Source organism: Balaenoptera acutorostrata, chromosome 12 (assembly GCF_949987535.1).
Source record: "Balaenoptera acutorostrata chromosome 12, mBalAcu1.1, whole genome shotgun sequence".
NCBI classification, from domain to species: domain Eukaryota; kingdom Metazoa; phylum Chordata; class Mammalia; order Artiodactyla; family Balaenopteridae; genus Balaenoptera; species Balaenoptera acutorostrata.
Window position 1 is genome coordinate 41,276,407 of NC_080075.1, and position 26,662 is coordinate 41,303,068.

A 26,662-nucleotide genomic window follows, 5' to 3' on the forward strand; every position below is an offset into this window, starting at 1 on the left:
AAAAGTTCAGGCTAGTGTTACCAGTATTAAGCTGAAATGGAATGGATACTGTGCAAAAGTCAGTGCATAAGTATAATTATCGTTTGCCGCATCTCTTCAGAAGCTACTCATCCTTCTGTATCTTTTTCAAACAGTTTTTCCAGGTTCAAATAAACTTCATCCTTTCTGTGAAAATGATTGTTATAAGGCCTTCTTTTAAGGAATGTTCTAAAAGAATGAATGGAGAGCACGGGGATGCTTTTGCCTAAAAGCGAGTCTTTGGAATATCCACTCTGTTTCAATGGTAGTTTTTGGAAAATAAGCCCTTTCCTTAATACTCAGTAGGATATCACTCTTGAGCAGCCAATATTTCTTTGATTCAGTCTTTATGAGGGAATACCTGTCCTCTTCCCTTGGGAGAAACTTAATATTGTTTTAGCTGGACATCCGCTCATCCAACAAATACTTATTGAGCATCTGCCATTGGCCAGGCACTTTTCTAGGCACTGGGGACACAACTGAACGAAGCACACAAACGCTTGCTTCTGTGATGCTCACTTTTTGGTGGAGGCAGGCATCCAATACACAAATCAGCAGAGATCAGTTGGTGGTGAGTACTTATGAGAGAAAGCAGCAAAGGGAGGCTGGCAGTGAGTCAGGGGAGAGGCTGTAATTTCAAACAGGGTAGTCAATGAAGGCCTTGCTGAGAAGATGACATTTTGAGTGAAGGTCTGAAGGAGTGAGCAGGTGGGCTGTTCAGATATCTGGAGGCAGGGAGAGGGAACAGTAAGCCCTTGAGGTGATCTTGCTGATTCTGTGAGCTTCGGAAAAACTGCAAACTGGAATCAGCCGCTGCTGCTGGAATGAGCTCCTGCTGCCCGGACAAGGAACCCTGCTGGGGCGGTACAAGCGGATTAGCAGATGGAGAACTAACAGGAAGGAATAAGTCCCTGCTTTCTCCTCCAGCCTTGCAGTTTCCCTGTAGCCCCACTGTTAGCAGAGTCTAGCGGGAAGCAGCTGGCAAAGCGGAAATGTGGTTTGCAGAGTCTCAAGCCCAGCATCACATAGCACGGCTTTGGAGCTGAGACAACGGTTTAACACCTGACTCACATACTTTATGTATCGTAAAGCTGAAGTTCAAAAGGCTAGGGCCCACATCACATGGCTAAGAAGTGCGGAACCTAGGCATGAATGAGAATGCTGACACCACGTCTGTAATCTTTTCCCCACGCCAGGAGAACGCTCCAAACTGAAAAGTTACTTAACTTTCATCCAACCCTTTCAGCTTTGAAGGGTTGTGAAGGGGCTGAAACCAGGTGACCCATGAGTGGTCAGGAGCCAGTGGTAGACAAGAAACAGAAACCACCACCTGCTTGCCCTAACCTCCCTTTCCAGGCTTGCTTCCCAAAATGGCTTTATGCATTTTTACTTTCCTTTTAGCCTGCAGCTGTGTGCACGTTGCTTTCCACCATGCACCACCACCCCCATCCCCGCCATTTTTGGTAACATCATTTCCTTTGGAGTACCTGTTCCTTCTTTCCCCATATATAATACTTTCTGTGATCCTCCAGATTCTTCCATTCGTTGACTCAGCCCAAATATCACCTTCTCTAGGAGGCCTTCCCTTATCTTCCCAACTCAAACCAAACCAAAGCTCCCTTCTTTTAAATACCCTTATCACTTTGTTGCTGAACTCAAGTTTGTGTGCCCAATGCACAGTGAAGCCAAACAAACCAAAATAGTGGAGTTTAGAGCAGAGAAAGGTTTATTGCAGCCCCAAGCAAGGAGGATAGGCAGCTTGTGCTCAAAAAGCCCAAACTCCCCTGATGGGGAAGAGTTTTTATAGGCAGAATTGGCGGGGAGGGCTGCAGGGTGTGTAACCTTCCTCTGATTGGTTGATGGGGAAGTAACAGGGTGGTGTTCCAGGAATCTCAGTCATCAGCCTTCTGGTTCCAGCCAGTCTGGGGTCCACGTACTTAGGCTCAGCCTAAAGTTACCATCCTCCACCTGGGTGGGGGTCTTAGTTCCTGTAGAAGAACTCAGAGATTCGTATCAGATTGTTATGTATATCCCTTGAGGAGGAACCAGGACCCTCCACTTTCCTCCACTACTGTTTCTTGACTGCTTTTCCTTTGTTTCTGCATTCCCTCACTCCTCGAATTAGTAACTGTTTGAATCTGCCCTTTGAAATGGGGACACAGAAAGACTTCGGTGCTGAGGAGGACCCCACAGGGTTCTGCTCAGTTTCAACTAGATCTTTGTATCTCTCATGACCACTGTCCATTTCACGTTAGTCCTCCTGTCACTGCTTATTTAGATGCTGGTGTTTGCCAACATTTCCATCCTCAGGTTCTTGCCTCTCATTGCCCACAGGCAGCCTTATCCACACCCAAGGCTGCACCTGCACTTCTGTGTGCATTGCTGGCTCCCATATCTCCATCTCCAGCCCAGCCTTCTTACCAGGTCTCCAGACCTATTTCCCCCCCTGTTTCCTGTACATTTGGCTGCCCTACTATCCTCTCACACTTCGTGTGTCTAAAACAGAGATTAGTTTCCTTTCCCTAAAATACTCTTCCTCCCTGTATTCCCTATATTAATGAATGGAAGCCCCGTCATCTACCTAGACATACAGCACAGCACTCCAAACAGAAACCTTTTCAATTTCTTGCCCACAGTCCAGGCTAAAAAACCCTCCTGCCCTTGGCAGGAGTGTGGTGTGTCTTTGGAGCCTAACAGACTTGGGATTGGATCCCAGCTCTACTGCTTACTAGCTGTGTGACTGTAGGCAGGTCACCTAACTCCTCTGAGCCTCAGTTTCCTCACCGAGGACAGAGTACCTGCCAGTTGCATCATCATGAAGTAACATGATGAATGTTCTAGCACTGTGCCTCAGTTTCTTTGTTTTTCACTGTTTCCCTGCTCTGGCAAACTTTGTTCTTATGCAGCCTTATGTCTCCAGTCTGGCTCACCTCTGCAAATTTTGTCTCTTCTTTCCCCAGTCAGAATTATGTATTCCTTCTGTGAGTTCTCATGGTGTCTGTTAATGTAACATACATGGTCACTCATCTATCTACCTGCTCAGCTGGGAGCAACTCGTGGGCAGGAATCAAGAGTTCTGTCTCATTCAGAGTCTGCTATCAATTATTTATCTACATGTCCTGTCCTAAACTAGCTGGAAGCTTCTCGAAGGTGGAGTTTTCATCTGATTTGTATCTTTCAGCAGCTAGCTGAGTGCTGGGTGTCTCTAAATATTGAATGAATGAGGAAATTAACAAAGTACTTATTCCCACAGCTAAGAAGGTAATGGTGAAGAGCACATACAGGAACAGCAGAAGATATCAGAAAATTCTCTTAATTGAGTTGTATGACTCATAAAGCAATTCTCCAATTTATTTGGTAATAAATTTCTGCACACTTGTTCTACTGAAGGAAACTTGTTTTCCTTCATGTGTTTTCTCTAAGTTATCCCAAGTGGTAAAACACTGGCCTCCTGTACACCGTTTTTAGCCCATTAAAATATTATATCTATAAATATTATATACAACTGACTCTTCTGAATTTTCCTGTTGGGAGATGCTACTCAGATTTATTTTCTAGAGTCTTATCAGATTGGATCTCTAATTTTCCATGGCAAATATGCTTTTTCCATTTTGAGTCTATTTCAGGCAGTAAGCTAAATTTAAAGCCATGGTCAGCAGCCTTTTATGCATAGTATCATAAATAATTTCAGTTGTTTCTCACCTGAGAAAATATAAACTTTTTATATATCTGGAGAATATGGGGTTTTACCTCTTTAGTTGCCTCAGTTAAAAGAGCTTTGAAAGGTATGCGAAAGGAGTGAGGGGAAAAGATCAGTCATGCCCTTCTAGGCATGTATATAGAATACCCACCCCATGTGTTCTTGTTCTCTTGTCACCCCACAGTCCCCGTCACCATGGGAGCTACTGCTCTTGGTGCCCACGGGAGCGGCTATTCTGGAAGTCCCTCCCACCTCCTCCCAGGCCCTCCTACTCCCTCCTGAGGTACCCGCCCCGCCTCCCACACCGTCCCCCTGCGGACATCCTGGAGGGCTTTTCCCTGGCTCCTTGATGAGCCCCTGAGAACCTTGCTGCCTCCATTCCCGCATTCACCTGACTTTTCTGTTCCCTGCTCTTCTCTCCATTGGAACACCCACCCTTGGGGCCCACACTGCAGAGCCCAGCTGTGGGCTACGGTTGCTTGGTTTGCAGCCCGAGGAACTATGTTCTTCATCTCAGGTAAACCTACACTCAGAAGGAGGCTTTTTTTTTTTTTTTTTGGGTGCCAGACTTTTTTTTTTTTAACACCTTTATTGGAGGATAATTGCTTTACAATGGTGTGTTAGTTTCTGCGTTATAACAAAGTGAATCAGTTATACATACACATATGTTCCCATATCTCTTCCCTCTTGCGTCTCCCTCCCTCCCACCCTACCTATACCACCCCTCTAGGTGATCACAAAGCACTGAGCTGATCTCCCTGTGCTATGCGGCTGCTTCCCACTAGCTATCTATTTTATGTTTGGTAGTGTATATATGGTTACCCTTCCCCCTCCCCATATCCTCAAGTCCATTCTCTAGTAGGTCTGTGTCTTTATTCTGGTCTTGCCCCTAGGTTCCTCATGACCTTTTTTTTTTTTTTTCTTAGATTCCATGTATATGTGTTAGCATACGGTATTTGTTTTTCTATTTCTGACTTACTTCACTCTGTGTGACAGACTCTAACTCCATCCACCTCACTACAAATACCTCCATTTCGTTTCTTTTTATGGCTGAGTAATATTCCATTGTATATATGTGCCACATCTTCTTTATCCATTCATATGTCGATGGACACTTAGGTTGCTTCCATGTCCTGGCTATTGTAAATAGAGCTGCAATGAATATTTTGGTACATGACTCTTTTTGAATTATGGTTTTATCAGGGTATATGCCCAGTAGTGGGATTGCTGGGTCATATGGTAGCTCTATTTTTACTTTTTTAAGGAACCTCCATACTGTTCTCCATAGTGGCTGTATCAATTTACATTCCCACCAACAGTGCAAGAGTGTTCCCTTTTCTCCACACCCTCTCCAGCATTTATTGTTTGTAGATTTTTTGATGATGGTCATTCTGACCGGTGTGAGATGATATCTCATTGTAGTTTTGATTTGCATTTCTCTAATGATTAATGATGTTGAGCATCCTTTCATGTGTTTGTTGGCAATCTGTATATCTTCTTTGGAGAAATGTCTGTTTAGGTCTTCTGCCCATTTTTGGATTGGGTTGTTTGTTTTTTTCCATGTTGAGCTGCATGAGCTGCTTGTAAATTTTGGATATTAATCCTTTGTCAGTTGCTTCATTTGCAAATATTTCTCCCATTCTGAGGGTTGTCTTTTGGTCTTGTTTATGGTTTCCTTTGCTGTGCAAAGGCTTTTAAATTTCATTAGGTCCCATTTGTTTATTTGTGTTTTTATTTCCATTTCTCTAGGAGGTGGGTCAAAAAGGATCTTGCTGTGATTTATGTCATAGAGTGTTCTGCCTATGTTTTCCTCTAAGAGTTTGATATTGTCTGGCCTTACATTTAGGTCTTTAATCCATTTTGAGTTTATTTTTGTGTATGGTGTTAGGGAGTGTTCTAATTTCATACTTTTACATGTACCTGTCCAGTTTTCCCAGCACCACTTATTGAAGAGGCTGTCTTTTCTCCACTGTATACTCTTGCCTCCTTTATCAAAGATAAGGTGAACATATGTGCATGGGTTTATCTCTGGGCTTTCTATCCTGTTCCATTGATCTATATTTCTGTTTTTGTGCCAGTACCATACTGTCATGATTACTGTAGCTTTGTAATATAGTCTGAAGTCAGGGAGCCTGATTCCTCCAGCTCCATTTTTCTTTCTCAAGATTGCTTTGGCTATTCAGGGTCTTTTGTGTTTCCATACAAATTGTGAAATTTTTGTTCTAGTTCTGTGAAAAATACCAGTGGTAGTTTGATAGGGATTGCATTGAATCTGTAGATTGCTTTGGGTAGTAGAGTCATTTTCACAGTGTTGATTCTTCCAATCCAAGAACATGGTGTATCTCTCCATCTGTTTGTATCATCTTTAATTTCTTTCATCAGTGTCTTATAATTTTCTGCATACAGGCCTTTTGTTTCCTTAGGTAGCTTTATTCCTAAATATTTTATTCTTTTTGTTGCAGTGGTAAATGGGAGTGTTTCCTTAATTTCACTTTCAGATATTTCATCATTAGTGTATAGGAATGCTAGAGATTTCTGTGCATTAATTCTGTATCCTGATACTTTACCAAATTCATTGATTAGCTCTAGTAGTTTTCTGGTAGCATCTCTAGGATTCTCTATGTATAGTATCATGTCATCTGCAAACAGTGACAGCTTTACTTCTTCTTTTCTGATTTGGATTCCTTTTATTTCTTTTTCGTCTCTGATTGCTGTGGCTAAAACTTCCAAAACTATGTTGAATAATAGTGGTGAGAGTGGGCAACCGTGTCTTGTTCCTGATCTTAGTGGAAATGGTTTCAGTTTTTCACCATTGAGGACGATGTTGGCTGTGGGTTTGTCATATATGGCCTTTATTATGTTGAGGAAAGTTCCCTCTATGCCTACTTTCTGCAGGGCTTTTATCATAAATGGGTGTTGAATTTTGTTGAAAGCTTTCTCTGCATCTACTGAGATGATCATATGGTTTTTCTCCTTCAGTTTGTTAATATGGTGTATCACATTGATTGATTTGCGTATATTGAAGAATCCTTGCATTCCTGGGATAAACCCCACTTGATCATGGTGTATGATCCTTTTAATGTGCTGTTGGATTCTGTTTGCTAGTATTTTGTTGAGGATTTTTGCATCTATGTTCATCAGTGATATTGGCCTGTAGTTTTCTTTCTTTGTGGCATCTTTGTCTGGTTTTGGTATCAGGGTGATGGTGGCCTCGTAGAATGAGTTTGGGAGTGTTCCTCCCTCTGCTATATTTTGGAAGAGTTTGAGACAGATAGGTGTTAGCTCTTCTCTAAATGTTTGATAGAATTCGCCTGTGAAGCCATCTGGTCCTGAGCTTTTGTTTGTTGGAAGATTTTTTTTTTTAATTTTATTTATTTATTTATTTATTTATTTATTTATTTATTTATTTATTTTTGGCTGTGCTGGGTCTTCGGTTCGTGCGAGGGCTTTCTCTAGTTGCGGCAAGTGGGGGCCACTCTTCATCGCGGTGCGGGGACCGCTCTTCATCGCGGTGCGCGGACCTTTCACTATCGCGGCCCCTCCCGTTGCGGGGCACAGGCTCCAGACGCGCAGGCTCAGCAGCTGTGGCTCACGGGCCCAGCTGCTCCGTGGCATGTGGGATCTTCCCAGACCAGGGCTCGAACCCGTGTCTCCTGCATTAGCAGGCAGATTCTCAACCACTGCGCCACCAGGGAAGCCCTGTTGGAAGATTTTTAATCACAGTTTCAATTTCAGTGCTTGTGATTGGACTGTTCGTATACTCTATTTCTTCCTGGTTCAGTCTCGGAAGGTTGTGCATTTCTAAGAATTTGTGCATTTCTTCCAGGTTGTCCATTTTATTGGCATAGAGTTGCTTGTAGTAGTCTCTCATGATCGTTTGTATTTCTGCAGTGTCAGTGGTTACTTCTCCTTTTTCATTTCTAATTCTATTGATTTGAGTCTTCTCCCTTTTTCTCTTGATGAGTCTGGCTAATGGTTTATCAATTTTGTTTATCTTCTCAAAGAACCAGCTTTTAGTTTTATTGATCTTTGCTATTGTCTCCTTCATTTCTTTTTCATTTATTTCTGATCTGATCTTTATGATTTCTTTCCTTCTGCTAGCTTTGGGTGTTTTTGTTCTTCTTTCTCTAATTGCTTTAGGTGCAAGGCTAGGTTGTTTATTCGAGATGTTTCCTGTTTCTTGAGGTAGGCTTGTATTGCTATAAACTTCCCTCTTAGAACTGCTTCTGCTGCATCCCATAGGTTTTGGGTCGTCGTGTCTCCATTGTCATTTGTTTCTAGGTATTTTTTGATTTCCCCTTTGATTTCTTCAGTGATCACTTTGCTATTAAGTAGTGTATTGTGTAGCCTCCATGTGTTTGTATTTTTTACAGATCTTTTCCTGTAATTGATATCTAGTCTCATAGCGTTGTGGTTGGAAAAGATACTTGATACGATTTCAGTTTTCTTAAATTTACCAAGGCTTGATTTGTGACCCAAGATATGATCTATCCTAGAGAATGTTCCATGAGCACTTGAGAAAAATGTGTATTCTGTTGTTTTTGGGTGGAATGTCCTATAAATATCAATTAAGTCCATCTTGTTTAATGTATCATTTAAAGCTTGTGTTTCCTTATTTATTTTCATTTTGGATGATCTGTCCATTGGTGAAAGGGGGGTGTTAAAGTCCCCTACTATGATTGTGTTACTATCGATTTCCCCTATTATGGCTGTTAGTATTTGTCTTATGTATTGAGATGCTCCTATGTTGGGTGCATAAATATTTACAATTGTTACACCTTCTTCTTGGATCAATCCCTTGATAATTATGTAGTGTCTTTCTTTGTCTCTTGTAATAGTCTTTATTTTAAAGTCTATTTTGTCTGATATGAGAATTGCTACTCCAGCTTTCTTTTGATTTCCATTTGCATGGAATATCTTTTTCCATCCCCTCACTTTCAGTCTGAATGTGTCCCTAGGTCTGAAGTGGGTCTCTTGTAGACAGCATATAGATGGGTCTTGTTTTTGTATCCATTCAGCCAGTCTGTGTCTTTTGGTGGGAGCATTTAATCCATTTACATTTAAGGTAATTATCGATATGTATGTTCCTATTCCCATTTTCTTAAATGTTTTGGGTTTGTTATTGTAGCTGTTTTCCTTCTCTTGTGTTTCTTGCCTAGAGAAGTTCCTTTAGCATTTGTTGTAAAGCTGGTTTGGTGGTGCTGAACTCTCTCAGCTTTTGCTTGTCTGTAAAGGTTTTAATTTCTCCATCAAATCTGAATGAGATCCTTGCTGGGTAGAGTAATCTTGGTTATAGGTTTTTCTCCTTCATCACTTTAAGTATATCCTGCCACTCCCTTCTGGCTTGCAGAGTTTCTGCTGAAAGATCAGATGTTAACCTTATGGGGATTCCCTTGTGTGTTATTTGTTGTTTTTCCCTTGCTGCTTTTAATATGTTTTCTTTATATTTAATTTTTGATAGTTTGATTAATATGTGTCTTGGCGTGTTTCTCCTTGGATTTATCCTGTATGGGACTCTCTGTGCTTCCAGGATTTGATTAACTATTTCCTTTCCCATATTAGGGAAGTTTTGAACTATAATCTCTTCAAATATTTTTCAGTCCCTTTCTTTTTCTCTTCTTCTTCTGGGACCCCTATAATTCGAATGTTGGTGCATTTAATGTTGTCCCAGAGGTCTCTGAGACTGTCCTCAGTTCTTTTCATTCCTTTTTCTTTATTCTGCTCTGCAGTAGTTATTTCCACTATTTTATCTTCCAGGTCACTTACCTGTTCTTCTGCCTCAGTTATTCTGCTATTGATCCCTTCTAGAGTATTTTTAATTTCATTTATTGTGTTTTTCATCGTTGCTTGGTTCCTCTTTAGTTCTTCTATGTCCTTGTTAAATGTTTCTTGCATTTTGTCTATTCTATTTCCAAGATTTTGGATCATCTTTACTATCATTATTCTGAATTCTTTTTCAAGTAGACTGCCTATTTCCTCTTCATTTGTTAGGTCTGGTGTGTTTTGACCCTGCTCCTTCATCTGCTGTGTGTTTTTCTGTCTTCTCATTTTGCTTATCTTACTGTGTTTGGGGTCTCCTTTTCACAGGCTGCAGGTTTGTAGTTCCCGTTGTTTTTGGTATCTGTCCCCAGTGGCTAAGGTTGGTTCAGTGGGTTGTGTAGGCTTTCTGGTGGAGGGGACTAGTGCCTGTGTTCTGGTGGATGAGGCTGGATCTTGTCTTTCTGGTGGGCACATCCACATCTGGTGGTGTGTTTTGGGGTGTCTGTGGCCTTATTATGATTTTAGGCAGCCTCTCTGCTAATGGATGGGGCTGTGTTCCTGTCTTGCTAGTTGTTTGACATAGGGTGTCCAGCACTGTAGCTTGCTGGTTGTTGAGTGAAGCTGGGTCTTGATGTTGAGATGGAGATCTCTGAGAGATTTTTGCCGTTTGGTATTACATGGAGCTGGGAGGTCTCTTGTGGACCAGTGTCCTGAAGTTGGCTCTCCCACCTCAGAGGCACAGCCCTGATGCCTGGCTGGAGCACCAAGAGCCTTTCATCCACTCGGCTCAGAATAAAAGGGAGAAAAAATAGAAAGATAGAAAGAGGATAAAATAAAATAAAATAAAATAAAATAAAGCTATTATAATAAAAAATACGAAAAATATTATTAAGAAAAAATTTATTTAGAAAAAAAATTTTTTTAACTTAAAAAAATAAATTTATTAATTTTTTATAATAAAAAATAAGAAAAAAAATTTTAAAATAAAAATTAAGAAAATATTATTAAGCAAAAATTTTTTTAATTTTTTAAAATAAAAAATAAGGAAAAAATTATTAAGAAAAAATTTATTAAGAAAAAAAATTTTTTTAAGTAAAAAAAAAAAAACAAAAAAAAACAGACAGACCGAACCCTAGGACAAATGGTGAAAGCAAAGCTATACAGACAAAAATCTCACCCAGAAGCATACACATATGCACTCACAAAAAAAGGAAAAGGGGAAAAATTAATATATCCTGCTCCCAAAGTCCACCTCCTGAATTTGGGATGATTCGTTGTCTATTCAGGTATTCAACAGATGCAGGTACATCAAGTTGTTTGTGGAGCTTTAATCCGCTGCTTCTGAGGCTGCTGGGAGAGATTTCCCTTTCTCTTCTTTGTTCGTACAGCTCCCGGGGTTCAGCTTTGGATTTGGACCTGCCTCTGCATGTAGGTCGCCTGAGGGCATCTGTTCTTCGCTCAGACAGGACGGGGTTAAAGGAGCAGCTGCTTCGGGGGCTCTGGCTCACTCAGGCCGTGGGGAGGGAGGGGTACGGATGCGGGGCGAGCCTGTGGCAGCAGAGGCCGGCGTGACGTTGCAGCAGCCTGAGGCGCACCATGCGTGCTCCTGGGGAAGTTGTCCCTGGATCACGAGACCCTGGCAGTGGCGGGCTGCACAGTCTCTCGGGAGGGGCGGTGTGGAGAGTGACCTGTGCTTGCACACAGGCTTCTTGGTGGCGGCAGCAGCAGCCTTAGCGTCCCATGCCCGTCTCTGGGGTCCGCGCTGATAGCCGCGGCTCACGCCTGTCTCTGGAGCTCCTTTAAGCGGCGCTCTTAGTCCCCTCTCCTCGCGCACCAGGAAACAAAGAGGCAACAAAAAGTCTCTTGCCTCTTCGGCAGCTGCAGACTTTTTCCCGGACTCCCTCCCAACTAGCTGTGACACACTAGCCCCCTTCAGGCTGTGTTCACGCCGCCAACCCCAGTCCTCTCCCTGGGATCTGACTGAAGCCCGAGGCTCAGCTCCCAGCCCTCACCCACCCCAGCAGGGAAGCAGACAAGCCTCTCGGGCTGGTGAGTGCTGGTCGGCACCGCTCCTCTGTGAGGGAATCTCTCCGCTTTGCCCTCCACACCCCTGTGGCTGCGCTCTCCACTGTGGCTCCGAAGCTTCCCCCCCTCCACCACCCTCAGTCTCCGCCTGCGAAGGGGCTTCCTAGTGTGTGGAAACCTTTCCTCCTTCACGGCTCACTCCCACTGGTGCAGGTCCTGTCCCTATTCTTTTGTCTCTGTTTTTTCTTTTTTTCTTTTGCCCTACCCGGGTACGTGGGGAATTTCTTGCCTTTTGGGAGGTCTGAGGTCTTCTGCCAGCGTTCAGTAGGTGTTCTGTAGGAGCTGTTCCACATATAGATGTATTTCTGATGTATTTGTGGGGAGGAAGGTGATCTCCGCGTCTTACTCTTCTGCCATCTTGAAGCTCCTCCAGAAGGAAGCTCTTTATAAAGGGTGGTTTGGCTTGATCCTACTATAGTGTATGGGTTCGTACATGATCTGGGACTCTAACCATCCTTTATAAAATGGATTAAATAACATTTATTTTCTGGCAACTTGGTCTCTCTCTCTTGTTCTTAATAAAATGTCATTAAGAGAAAATGTGCATAGCCCACAAGTAACTTATAATCTGTTATGTGTACATAGTCCACAAGTAACATATAACCTATTTAAGTGGACTTTTTAAAAAGCAGCATTGGGAACCAGTGTCAACTTAATTTGTCTTTCAATTCCAGACATCATATAACAGGTTTTTTCCTTCTACCAGGCTGATTTTAACACCAACATTTCTGGGGTAAATGAACAAAAACGTATAAGCTGTGAGGATTTTGTGGACTTTTCTGATATTTACCACTCTAATGAAGAGTACTTCAGGAAACTAGAAGAGCTGAAGGCAGCCCACATGGAAACTATGGCAAAGTTAGAGAAAATGTACCAGAATAAATTAAATTTAAAGGAAGTTCAGCCAGCAATCACCATGGAAGAAGCTGCTAGTGTCTCTTCCACGTAAGTTTGTACATAATGTTATTTGTAGACTGTAAAGTAAAATGTATACTTAAAAGTGCAGAACAAAATTATTTCAGAATATTTTCTCTCAAATATCCCTTTGTGCTTTTAATGATATACAGAGGTGAGATTTTATTCAAATTGCTTGATGGCTTATCAACCTATTAGGTGGCTTCTTGCCTTGAGGGTCATTTGGTGGCCCTTTGTTCTTTTCTCTCTGACCCACCACTCTTAGACATGTATCAGAATATTTAGTCTGGGCCATTTTCAAATGATGAATATTAAAATTTAACTTTAAAAGCCCTTTCTTTATAATATGTGGATTAATATGAGCTCAGTAAAGATATAGTACAAAATGTTCAGAGCTAAGACATAGATCTGATTTAAGTTTTCAAAATAGTCATTTTTGCCATAAACTTGCTTCTTTTGAAACTTGAGTTGGTCAGCTCTGATTGTGCATCTCCTGTGTGCCAGACCTTGTCTGGGCACCGAGGAGTCAAAATCAAGATGCCCTCAAGGAGGTCAAAGACTAGCTGAGATCCAAACACACAACATGGTGTAACAGAGTGTCATGGAGACAGAGGAAGAGCAGTTGATCATGTCAGGGTGTCAGTGGAGGGATACAGGCACATCGAGTGTCGTATCTGAGTTCAGTCTTGAAGGAGAAATAGCTGAAGCAGATGTAGGAAGGAAGGAGTGGCCTTCTAGGCAGCAGGAACCATGTGTGCCAAGGCATGGTGCTGTGAGAAATCACCGTGTGTGTGAGGAACTTCCCGTGATTGGATCTTTTTTGTTTTCCCCTTGTGCTGTGTTTCCATTGTGGCACACAGGTTCTTCTTTGTGGCAGGTGTGCGGGCTTCTCTAGGTATGGCGTGAGGGCTCCAGAGCTCACGAGCTCAGTAGTTGCAGTGCACGGGTTCCCTAGTTGCAGTGTGTAGGCTTAGTTGCCCCGAGGCATGTGAGATCTTAGTTCCCCCACCAGGGATCGAACTCACGTCCCCCTGTATTGGAAGGCAGATTCTTAACCACTGGACCACCAGGGAAGTCCCCTGTGATTGGATTTTTTTTTTTTTTAATTTGCTGCATTGGGTCTTCGTTGCTGCACGTGGGATTTCTCTAGTTGCGGCGAGCAGGGGCTACTCTTCGTTGTGGTGCACAGGCTTCTCATTGTGGTGGCTTCTCTTGTTTCAGAGCACAGTCTCTAGGCATGCAGGCTTCAGTAGTTGTGGCTCGCGGGCTCTAGAATGCATGCTCAGTATTTGTGGCGCACAGGCTTAGTTGCTTCGTGGCATGTGGGATCTTCCCGGACCAGGGCTCAAACCCGTGTCTCCTGCATTGGCAGGCAGATTCTTAACCACTGCGCCACCAGGGAAGCCCCCTGTGATTGGATCTCACTTAAGAATGGTGACGGGGTAGGGAGAGGCAAGAGGTGAAACTGGAAAGGAAGGCAGGGGCTAGTCTTGAAGGGCTTTAAAATCTAGACTTTTCTTTTTTCAATTAAAAAAATATTTGGGGTGGGGGCTGCGTTGGGTCTTCGTTGTTGCTCACAGACTTTCTCTAGTTGCAGCAAGTGGGGACTAGTCTTCGTTGCGGTGCACAGGCTTCTCATTGCAGTGGCTTCTCTTGTGGAGCACGGGCTCTAGGGCGTGTGGGCTTCAGTAGTTGTGGCACGTGGGCTCAGTAGTTGTGATTTGTGGGCTCTAGAGTGCAGGCTAAGTAGTTGTGGCACACGGGCTTCAGTAATTGTGCCACACGGGCTTCAGTAGTTGTGGTGCACGGGCTTAGTTGCTCCACGGCATATGGGATCTTCCCGGAGCAGGGCTCGAACCCGTGTCCCCTGCATTGGCAGGCGGGATCTTAACCACTGTGCCACCAGGGAAGTCCCTACAATCTAGACTTTGTAACAATGACAAATCATGGGAAAGTTTCAGGAAGGAGAGTGATGTAATCAGATATATGTTTTAAGATGGTGACTCTGGAAAATGTGTGGAGAATTCAATAGTGATTAGACACAAGGAGCCTCTGCTGTCTTAGGTTCCTGCCCTGTAAAATGAGGGAGTAAAACTAGATCATTTATCGGCATCTCCCAGGCTCTGTTCTAAAAAAAATTGATAATTTTCACAAGCCCTACCCAGCTCCTATTTTCTAACTGATTTTGCCTTGATCTTAGAAATTATGTAGTTCTTAATTTTTATATTTGGTCACATGCAACTGAAAGAGTAACCTAATTATTCTTCTCATTTACTTAGGTCTGTATCAGAAAAGAGCTCCCATCATCCTGTTTCATTTATGACATCAATTTCAGAGCCTGATTTAGGTCAGTCTTCCTCCTTGATTGTGTCTTCCTCTGAAGATGAGTTGCCCAACGTAGAAAAAGAGTATTCTGAGAGAAGCAGAATGATGACCTTTGCTAAGGAGCTCATCAACAACATGTGGACAAACTTCTCTGTTGAAGATTATATTCAGTTTGAAGATGCTGACTTGCCAGCACTCGAAAAAAAAAAAAAGAAGCCAAAAGAATGGGTGCCAAAGATTACAGTACCTGAGCCTTTTCAAATGATGATTAGAGAGCAGAAGAAAAAAGAAGAGAACATGAAATCTAAATCAGATATTGAAATGGCACGTAAACTGCTCAAGAAACAAGAAGAAGAATCAGAGTGTAAGAAAAAATTCCGAGCCAACCCAGTTCCTGCGTTCGTCTTTCTCCCCCTTTATCATGATATAGTCAAGCAAAATGAAGAACGGAGGAGGTCTATGAAGGAGAAAAACAAAGAAGCTCTTTTGGCCTCGCAAAAGCCGTTTAAGTTTATTGCAAGGGAGGAACAGAAGCAAATTCGGGAAAAGCAGCTGAAAGACTTTTTTAAGTCTAAAAAGAAAACAAACCAATTTAAAGCCAGACCGATACCTCGATCTACTTATGGTTCAACTATCAATGACAAGTTAACAGAAGAAGAGCTCTATAGAAACATTAGGACGCAGCAGAGAACCCAAGACTTTTTACAGAATTCATTCCCTCTGCCTTGTAGTCCAGCTCGCAGAAGTTATGCTACAAGGAAGCCCAAGTGTCCTGAACAGGCTGAAAAGTCCAAGTGTAAACACAAGGTTAGGTGCCAGACTGCTGATTCTGAAGACCTTCCTGAGAGATATCAGAAACATCACTCAGAACAGAGGTGTCCAAAACCCCTGACAGTCTGTGAACCATCTGACCTTCATGCAGCCTCACATGCATCCACTAAAAGAGAGAAAATCTTGGCAGATATTGAAGCAGATGAAGAAAATTTAAAAGAAACACGTTGGCCTTATCTGTCTCCAAGGCGCAGGTCACCAGTAAGAAGTATAAATGCAAAACCTGTGCCTTGTAGCTGCAACCCTCCCATGCCCACGGTGTCCTCCAGGGGAAGAGAACAAGCCACAAGGTAAATAACTGATACAGCACTGATTGACTCATGGTTGCTCCATTGATTTTGTATTGGGGAATTTGAAAATATGACGTTATTTTATCTGGTAACATATTTTACTACATAATATAGAACATTTTGCCAGAGGGTGTTCTTCTAAGAAATGAATGTATTTTCCATTTTATGAATTTTGGGGGATAGAAAAGGTTACAGTCACCCTATTGATTTTCTAATTACAACTCAGATCCTTCTCAGAAGGTTGCCCCTTTTTTTCAACCGTTGAATTATCCCGTGTTAAGTCTTTGCTAAACAGCATTCTCATTGGCTTAAAGTGAATTAAGCCTTAGTTTGTTGCCCTCAGGAGATCACTTGAGGAAAAGAAAATGTTGGAAGAAGAGAGAAATCGGATCCTAACTAAGCAGAAGCAAAGAATGAAAGAATTGCAGAAACTCTTGACAACCCGGGCTAAGGCTTATGACTCACATCAGAGTTTAGCTCAAATGTCTAAATCCAGAGTAAAATCTCTCAGGTATCATGAGAGAATCCTGACCCTCCAGATCATTGGTTTTCAAACTTTTTTTTTAATCAGTGGACCCCCAATATATGAACAAATTAAGAGTAGTATTAGTATTTCAGTTTCTGGATTCAAGTTACTATCAGTTACTTATAGTTAACTTACACGCACACACACACACACACACACACTCATACTCACTCACTCACTTCGTGGTGAGAACCAACATGTATACTGACTCCAGGACCATGATGCCATGTTGATGAACAGAAACATATTGTGGCTATGGTTCACAGTTGTAATCTTACATCAGCATCTAAACTTTTTCTTTATATTATTTTTTATTGCACAGTGCAACATTGAGGAAAATCTTGATTCACACAGATAAAGCTCTTTTTTAACAGCTTGCTGTGTAATCTCAGAATATTCTTCAATAAACAGATATGTCAGAGAGCTTTGTTCTAAGGTCTGCATGAAATCTGGTAGCACAAATTAACACATTGATGTTAATTAACATCAGTTATGTGGTATGTCAATTAACACGTGTGTTAAGGTTTAGTAGTATATATTACACGCTGCAATTCTGCAGTACAAAGTTTGAAAATCAGTGTTCCAGAGGAACATTTTTATGTTGCAACATAAAAATGTTCATGTTTAAGTAGTAAAATATCTCCCTCAAAGCTGGGTAAGTAATATGATTTACTAATTTTTAATCTGATTTATAAGTACCCCCAAATCTATATTTGCTTTTAATTATGAGTGTTCCTTTTTAAATGTATATTATGTATAATAATTATTATATTCCTTTGTAATGGATGTTATATATACATTCCTTATAATGTGTATCAATATAATTCATTGATAGAAGGAGCTTGATTTGATGAACTTGAGCAAAATATTCTTTAGAAATATACTGGTCATCCTTAGAAAGTAAATGGGATTTTCCATAATGCTAAATTGTGTATAGTTAAGCGTAATTATCATTTTATGGTATAATTATTTTTTTCTAATCCATGAAGTCTTATGATCTTGGTAGAATTAGTGTATTTTACATAAAGAAAGTAGCATAATTTAATTTATTATAGGATCTGGTTCAAATAGTAAGTATACTTACTGTGAATTTATGTATTTTGGTTCCTGTTCCTCTCTATGTGGTATTCCCATACTCCCCATTTCTCCCCTCCCCTGCTCCCATTTAATTAACTGTGCCATCAACCTATAGGAGATATCATTTAGGGGAAAAAAGAAGAGCAAGGTCTTGTTTTCAGAAGAAATTCCTTAAAGAGAAGATACCAAATTTGGACCAAACGTTTTTGGTTTATAAATACTTATAAATGAGATAAGAGGGCATTCATTTATCTCCTCAGGCCAGTTTGAAGCCCCTGAATCCATTATGTTTTGAAGATTTCAGGAACCTCAAAGTACCCAGACTGTTCCCGGGATGTAAAATGTGTGCTCTCAGAACCTAAAATTTTTATCCTGCATTCCATAAAAATTTACCAGTCTAAAAAAGAAATTGTGGTAAACTGTGCTCATGACTTAATTTCTGATTTGTCATCTACGCTAAATGTTATATGTGCAAGTTCTTATTTCTTTTAAAAATTCCATTCCTTTTATTTGATTTTAGAAAGAGTGAAAAAGAAAGGATGAGAGAATACCGACAAGAACTAGAAGAAAGAGAAGAAAAATTAAAAAACAGGCCGCTGCTATTTGAAAGAGTTGCTCAGGTTGTGTTTATTGGAATTTGAGAGCTATTGTCAGCTTTTTTTCTTTTTTTTTTAACATCTCTATCTCCTAATTTTTATAGTCCATTTTTCTTATATGTTATATAATTTACTGAGACAGTATTATTTCTGTGACAGCTTCATCACATCAGTCAAGTAAGTAGTTTTGCTTAAATCTGAGCATTGAATCTTGATGAGGCTCGTAAGCTTGATAAAGAACATGCTGCTAATCCAATCATTTTCAAAATAATAGTTTCACAACCTGTTTTTAGTGGCTAGTGTTTTTTCAGTACCAACTTGGCCAAATATTAAGGTGAGTTTTGGAAGTCTTTGAAAAATTAAAAAATGAAACAAAATGGCTAATTGAATCAGATTTATTTCTGCCAGTTTTTTTTTCAGTTTTCTTGGGATAAAATTGACATATAGCAGGTATAAGTTTAAGGTATACAGCATAATGACATACGTATATTAGGAAATGATTACTACAATACGTTTAGTTAACATCTATCACCTCGTATTGTTACCAAAAAAAATTTTTTTCCTTGTGATGAGAACTTTTAGGACCTACTCTCTTAGCAACTTTCAAATATGCCACATAGCAGTGTTAGCTGTAGTCACCATGCTGTACGTCACACCCCCAGTACTTATTTATCTTATAACTGGAAGTTTGTACCTTTTGACACCTTCATCCAATTCCTCTAGTAACCACAAATCTGATCTCCTTTTCTATGAGTTGTGTGTGTGTGTATTTAGATTCCACGCATAAATCAGATCATATAGTATTTGTCCTTCTCTGTCTGACTTACTTCCCTTAGCATAATGCCCTCAAGATCCATCTGTATTGTCACAAATGGCAGGATTTCCTTCTTTTTATGGCCGAATAATATTCCATTGTGTGTGTGTATATATATATATATATATATATATATATATATATATATACCACATTTTCTTTCTTTATCCATTAATTTTTTGATGGCCATTTGGGTTGTTGCCATGTCTTAACTATTGTCTATAATGCTGCAGTGAATCGACATAGTGATTTCATTTTCTTTAGATAAATACCTGGGAGTGGAATTGCTGGATTGTGTAGTAATTATATTTTTAAGTTTTTGAGGAACCTCTATACTGTTTTCCATAATGGCTGCACCAATTTACTTTCCCACGAACAGCACACAAGGGTTCCCATTTCTCTACATCCTGACCAGCATTTGTTATGTCTTGTCTTTTTGAGACTAGCCATTGTAACAGGTATGAGGTGATATCTCATTAAGGTTTTGATTTCATTTCCCTAATGATTAGTGATGTTGAGCACCTTTTCATGTGCCTGTTGGTCATTTGAATATCCTCTTTGGAAAAATGTCTATTCAGATCTCTTGCCCATTTTTAAATTTGATTATTTGTTTTTTGCTAATGACTTGTATGAGTTCTGTATATATTTTGGATAGTAACCCCTTATCAGGTAGATGATTTGCAAATATTTTCTCCCATTCAGTAGGTTGCCTTTTCATTTTTTTTTTTTTGCCTTTTCATTTTGTTGATCAGTTTTTTTAAGTGAGTCTATAATTTTTAGTCTTATCTACAATCACTGAAAGGGCTTCCTTTTTTAAAAAATTGAAGTATAGTTGATTTATAATGTGGTATTAGTTTCTGGTATACAACAAAGTGATTCAGTTATATATGTATATGTGTGTGTGTATATGTATATTCTTTTTCAGATTCTTTTCCATTATAGGTTATTACAAGATATTGAATATAGTTCCCTGTGCTATACAGTAGGATCTTGTTGTTTATCTGTTTTATATAAAGTAGTGTGTATCTGTTAATCCCACCTCCTAATTTATCCCTCCCCCCCCCCCCCAATTTGGTAACCGTAAGTTTGTTTTCTATGTCTGTAAGAAGGACTTCCTTTTTATCAGAAAAAATAATTTGATCTTATGGACAATGAATTCTGATTTTACTAGATTTATACTCAGTTTTACAGTCTCTCCCTTAAGACAGATTTGTCAATTTCAAATGATCTTCCCCTTTGTATCCATAAGGGAGGGGCTCCTATGGGCTACATGGTTTAACAATGGACAAAATCACTGGAGGTTACAGGTGCTGTGTTGTGAATTTCAAGCTGCTACATTTGGAGCTTCCTGCCAGCAAGTGTCTGGGACAGACGAGTGTCCTTATAGGACTGCCCGTGTCAGTGACTCACTGAGGACAAAGGACATGTGTTATGGGTAAATCTACATATTACAGCCTCTCAAAGTTATGGGAACCCTTTACTGACTGATTTGGATATAATTTTATGTAATGCTTCTCATTTTAAGGAATGGTTTGGTTTTTTTTTTTCTCATATCTCAGTTTCAACTTTAGGGGAAAAAAATTATCTTAAGCTGTTCTGTGTTACTCAGCATAAAGTGATTGACTTTCGCCTCAAAGTAGTTATCTCCAGCTCCCAACTGCAGGTTTTATGTCCACTTGTCTGGATGTATCTACCCAGGTTTCCCATAGGCGTTTTACATTCATCTTGCCCCAAACTAGATCTTCCTCTTTGAGTTCATGTTTTTGTTGGGCCGCAATTTAGATGACTGGGAACCTCTTTTTCTCTCCATTCAGTTGTCACTGAGAGATGTGACAAGTTCCTTTCTAAATAACTTGTGCATCTACCTTTCTCCATTTCTAATGTGAAATGCTAGGTGAAACCTCTATTATTTCCTATCTGAGTTATAATGGTTTGACTGGTTTTCCTGCCTTGCATTCTGTCTTCGCTTTGCCATTCCCATTCCCTTGCCACCACGTTCACCCTGAGTAGGTAGTTAATAACCCCGATAATAGTGGCAATCATCCATTTCACTGATGCCATTCATTCTCATTTTCATTGAATGGTATCAAGGGATCTTGACATTGACTTCTCCAAACAATGCTGCAAGGTGGGTATTCCTGTATTGCAGAGGAAGAAACTGAAGTTGAAAGAAAGTAAGTAACTCATAAGGTTTATAGTTAGTAAATAATGGAACTAGGATTGGAACCCAAGTCAGTCTGCTTCCAAACACTTAACATTAAGCTGTCCTACTCTCTCCTGGAAGAAAGTCCACGAGTCTAAGCCTGGTGTACAGAATCCTCTATTATCTGACCCCTGTTGACCTCTTTAGTTCATCGACCACTGCATGCCCCCAACCCCCACTCTGTACACCCTTTACTTTCAGACCGTACCAGACTACTAGTTTCAAACTTGAAATCTTTATTTATGCTGTTTCTCAACACCCTTAGAGCTTCTTCCTATCTTTCCTCTTACTCTTTCAAGGCTTAGTGTAAAATTGCTTCTTGCATTGTTTCCCCAGGTTGGGTTGCGTGCCATTTCCTCTATGTTCTTTTTTTTTTTTAAAGTAAGTATTTTAGTCTTTTATTTATTTATTTTTGGCTGCGTTGGGTCTTCGTTGCTGCGCACAGGCTTTCTCTAGTTGCGGTGGGGGTGCTACTCTTCGTTGCGGTGCGGGGGCTCCTCATTGCGGTGGCTTCTCTTGTTGGGGAGCACGGGCTCTAGGCGTGCGGGCTTCAGTAGTTGTGGCACGCAGGCTCAGTAGTTGTGGCTCGCAGGCTCTAGAGCACAGGCTCAGTAGTTGTGGCACATGGACTTAGTGGATCCGCAGCATGTGGGATCTTCCCGGACCAGGGATTGAACCCGTGTCCCCTGCATTGGCAGGCAGATTCTTAACCACTGCACCACCAGGGAAGTCCTCCTCTGTGTTCTTTTATTACCCTTTTGTGCATCTCTGTCTTTGCTCCTACATGTTGTGTGGAAATTATCTGTTCAGTGCTCTCTTCTCTTTCAGCTAGTTACTTGTAAAGGTGTCGGTCAAATCTTTGTATTCCTAGCACTTAGCACCTAGGACAATGTATGGCACAAAGGGGATGTTAATAAACATTTGTTGAACCCAAACTGAACTCTCTCTTCCTGGGATTAGTCCCGGCTGAGAGCACTACCCTGACAATATTAGTGATGAGTCTCAGTGTTAACAAGCAGTTTTACCATGCTGTGAATTCCCACTCTTTCTAAGCACCAGAGAAAATGTGGTAAAATAAGTGGTGTGTGTGAAATTAAACCCATAAAGAAATGTTAAATATTGAAAACATAGGTTAGTTTCATAGCTGATATTTCTTCCACCACCTTTGGCCCACACATATGCTGTTCTCTCTCCCCATATACCCTCTACCTCCCGTGAAGGCTTGTCACAAATTAAGTATTCAGTTATTATTAAATAAAGGAAAGAATTACTATAAACTAAACTTAGGCTCCTAAAAATTAAGTATTTTTTCCCCTTCAAACTAGGGCAGTGATTGTAGACTAACTTTCATCATTACTTATTATTTTGGTTTCCTCAAGAAACAAAGTTAATTTGGTTTTTTTGCAGAGTCTTAGATAGAAAAACAAAATAACCATGGTTATTTTAACTACTTTTATTTCATAGTCTTTACAATTCTTTTGCATTGTGAAATTCAAGGGGGAAATGTTTGTTTCAATTAGGAACAATTACACACTATTCACCTTGATATAAAATATTAAAAGGTAATAAATTCTATATACAGGGTGACTGACAGTGACTCACCATTGTTTTGGTTTTGTTAACATAAATTAGAACATCTTTTTTTCTTGCAGTGACTATTGCTGCTAATTAACAGCTGTTATTTAATAAATTCACTCACAACTTTATGCATTACCCATTTATAAGTGTTAATTGTGGTCTTGCTGCTGTTGAGTTATCCCCTAGCAGAGTAAGCCTGTGATCCAGGACTGAACAAACCATGTTTTCCTGTTTCTTGAAAATCACAGGATTTATTAACTGAATAGATGTTAAATTGGATTTTAAGCCAAATTCAGATGAAGGCTTACAAGCACTAACATTGATTAGTATCATTTAAATCTTTTATATTTCATTTGCTTAAAATTAGAATATATTTTTCTTAACACATTGGGTTACGTTTGGGGTTTCTTTATTCTGCTTTACAGTCTTTGGGGCATAGTCCTCATCTCACTTTGCTGTGCCTTTCAGTTCCCCAAGTCTTATCTGTTGGTGTTCATAGCCTCTGGTTGCATTTTTACTTACTTTTCTAAAAATTATTATTATTAATAGTGGGTGCATTTTAGCAGCAGTTTGAGTGCTTCTTTTTTCAGTTTTCTAGCATGTCAGGAAATGCACTGGTGATAGTTTTATCCATTGTAATCAGTCTTTGCCATTTTGGTTTCTCCCATGGAACACTAGACCCATGGTCCTTCCTTATGCCGGAATCCCTGGGTTAGGAAAATATCTGACACTGCATTGCTGAAGTCAGGCTTTAGGCTACCTTCAAACTCCAGGATAACCACTACCACTTAGAAAGCAGCCTGGTGGAGTGGAGAAGACTCAGAAAAGGATTAAGAGACTTGGTTTTCCCTCTCACTATATCCTGTGACCTTAAGCAAACCGCTTAACCTCAGCAAGAGTGGAGGGAGTATCTTACTTATTTGTTAAATTTGGGGTGAGACTGGGTGCTCTTCCACACCCTTTCCAGGATGGGGTGCCATTGGTGCATTGGGGCTGGGCCATTCCTCGGGACTTTCCTTTAGTTTGAGGTCCAGATGACGATTTTTGGCCCTATACTAGTTCATGTCCACTCATAGGAGATAAAATTGGACTAAAGCCAAGGCACTAATGAGAACCCCAGTCATCTTATGTCTCCGTAAATCCTGTGGTCTCAGGAACTGTGACAACTGACTTGCTTTAGGTATGAGAGTGTCATCACAACTCCCATGGGTCCCAAAGCCAGGAAGTAACATTCTGGAGAGTTGAACCCAGTTCTAAATTCATGTTTTTCTTGCTGTATCCCTTGCTTCCTCTACAGAATAAAGGTAACAACATTGATGATTTTATCATCTTCGGTGGATTAGAGATATGGTTTGTAAAGAGTAAAATTTACAGTAGGCACATAAAGAACTCTCTGACAACTATCACAGGAACTTATTTTCTTACTAATTTTTTTCAGATATCCTTGAACAGTCATGAAACAGTATAGAGTAAAGAATAATTATAGATCAAAACTCATGTGGCCACTACCCAGGTTAAAAGCATTAGAGTATTGCCAGTACTCCAGAAACCCTGTGTGCCCCTCCCAGATCAAAACCCTCTCACCTAGAGGTAACCACCCTTCTAACTTTTTTTTTTTTTTTTTTTTTTAATGAGGATCTTGAATCAGATGCGTATGTTTGATTGATTGATTGATTTTTGGCTGTGTTAGGTCTTCGTTTCTGTGCGAGGGCTTTCTCCAGTTGTGGCAAGCGGGGGCCACTCTTCATCGCGATGCGCGGGCCTCTCACCGTCGCGGCCTCTCTCGTTGCGGAGCACAGGCTCCAGACGCGCAGGCTCAGCAGTTGTGGCTCACGGGCCCAGCTGCTCCGTGGCATGTGGGATCTTCCCAGGCCAGGGCTCGAACCCGTGTCCCCTGCGTTAGCAGGCAGATTCTCAACCACTGCGCCACCTGGGAAGCCCCCCTTCTAACTTTTGAGATAAGCATTTCCTTGTTTTCCTTTACAGTTTTACCACTGATGTACCTATCCCTAAACAACATAGTTTAGTTTTGCTTGTTTTTGGACTTTATGTAAATGAATCATACTACGTGTACTCTTCTGTGGTATGCTGCTTGTGAGATCCGTCCATGTTGTGGCATATAGCTAGAGTTCATTTTCATTGCTTTATTTTAGTCTGTTATATGAATATGCCACAATTTATTTATCCATCCTACTGCTGATAGATATTTAGGTTGTTTCCAGTTTTGGGTTGTTAACAAACAGTACTATTCTGAACATTTTGTTATGTCTCCTTGGGCAGATATGTAGGAGTTTCTCTAGGCATATACCTAGGAGTGGAATTGCTGGTCAGAGGGTATGCATATTTTTCAACCAACTGTGATTATTGAATTTAATTTTCACTGGAGCTTTTAACCCATACATTTGTAATGGAAACTTAAAGTCTTTTGTTCTTATCTAAAAAGGTTTGTCTTTCCTATAGAAAAATGCAAGAATGGCAGCAGAAAAGCATTATACTAACACCTTAAAAGCACTAGGAATATCTGATGAGTTTGTTTCAAAGAAAGGCCAAAGTGGAAAAATACTTGAGTACTTCAGCAATCAAGAGATGAAAAGTTTCACTGAAGATAAAGAAAGGTAACATATATAAGATGTCTGAATAGTTTACCTTTGAAAAAATTCTTACTTGCAGGAAAGCATAAAATTCTGTTCTATAATATTTTAAAAGGTCTTTTACCTAATGGAATACATGTGAACTATTGTAAAACATAGTGACATTTTAACATGTTTGACGCTTCAAAATATTACACGGTGATGAAGTATTTTGTTTTTAAAGTAAAATAATTTAAATTTCTGACATAAATAATGAAAATAATAACATGCTTTCAAATGAAGTTTGAGTCAATCAAGTTTTGAAATGAATTACTTCTCAGAAGAATATCTACTTTCCCAATTGGTACTTTTATAGACTTCTCTTGATAAATCAGAGCTTATACACTTGAGGAAGACTAACTGCAGGATGGCGTACATTACAGAGGGTTTGTTTACCTTTAAACCAAATCATTTTCCCTTTGAAAGACTGATAAATTTCTTCCTCTAGCTTTATTGAAGAAGAAAAAAGAGAAGAAAGAGAGACTGGGGAAGAAAATTATCTTACTGATACCAACAGCCAAGATTCTTGCAAGGAAACAGGTAAAGCTGATGAAGAGAGTGGAGAAGAGAATTGTGTTGAAGAATAAGACTGAATCAGTCGGCAGGGTCTCCTCTCTGTTCCCCTGCTGTTGTTGGCAGCATTGGGTGTCAGAAGCCGCGCTTGTGGTGTTAAGGACATCCATGGGAACCCGTCTGATACGTGCAGGTCTCTTGAGCAAAGTCCTCGTGTAGCCTGAAAAGGCCGAATCCAGCTGATGGGTCATTTGGTCAGTTAGAGTCAGGCTTTGCCTATTCAGTTTTTAAAATTACTACATATGGTCTGTTTGCAACTTTGATCTTACTTCTATTTTTAAAAAGTGTTTGAGAATCACAGCTGTCACAAACTGATTAGGTATAAAAATATACATAATTTTATCATTTTGGGTGGAAAAAATTGCTTAGCATTGAGAGCAGAGGGGAGTATTGGCCTTTGGTTTGAAAAAAAAGTTCTGGAAAGCATGAATCAATAAATATTTTTAAATTATACTACTTGCTCCTTCTTTTTCTCTGCAGTACATCTCACAAAATGAATCCTCAAACTTATTTTACTAGGTATTTTAAATTTCTTATCTGAGCCATTTTTAAAAAGTAATAAAACAGGAGAAAATAGATAACTTGCACATTTACATTCATTTATGCACTGAGAGTTACTGGTTTTTTTTTTTTGAAAAATCCAAGTGTATTGTTTCATATGCCCTTAGGGAGCTGCCATTAAGCTAAATAATGGAGGATGTCAGAATATAGAGGCCAACGAATAAAAGTCAAGCGTTTTCA

General features: G+C 40.1%; 1 protein-coding gene across 3 annotated transcripts in view; it reads left to right on the forward strand.

The window, feature by feature from the left end:
- The window catches only part of FAM161A (FAM161 centrosomal protein A), a 31,440-nt gene extending 5,066 nt beyond the window's left edge, over positions 1 to 26,374 (forward strand). The window contains exons 2-8 of one of the 3 annotated variants that reach the window (XR_009009971.1): positions 12,270 to 12,508; positions 14,758 to 15,924; positions 16,268 to 16,435; positions 18,048 to 18,147; positions 20,245 to 20,372; positions 25,179 to 25,333; positions 25,797 to 25,932. Coding sequence is in view for 2 of the 3 variants with exons in the window: in XM_057558622.1 (XP_057414605.1) it covers positions 12,270 to 12,508; positions 14,758 to 15,924; positions 16,268 to 16,435; positions 18,048 to 18,147; positions 25,179 to 25,333; positions 25,797 to 25,935 (1,968 nt within the window). In the remaining variant the exon portion in view is untranslated. Of the gene's footprint in view, positions 1 to 12,269; positions 12,509 to 14,757; positions 15,925 to 16,267; positions 16,436 to 18,047; positions 18,148 to 20,244; positions 20,373 to 25,178; positions 25,334 to 25,796 lie in introns of all 3 variants that reach the window. The other 2 variants (XM_057558622.1, XM_007189707.2) reach the window with 2 other exon arrangements.
- The last annotated feature ends 288 nt before the right edge of the window (positions 26,375 to 26,662 follow it).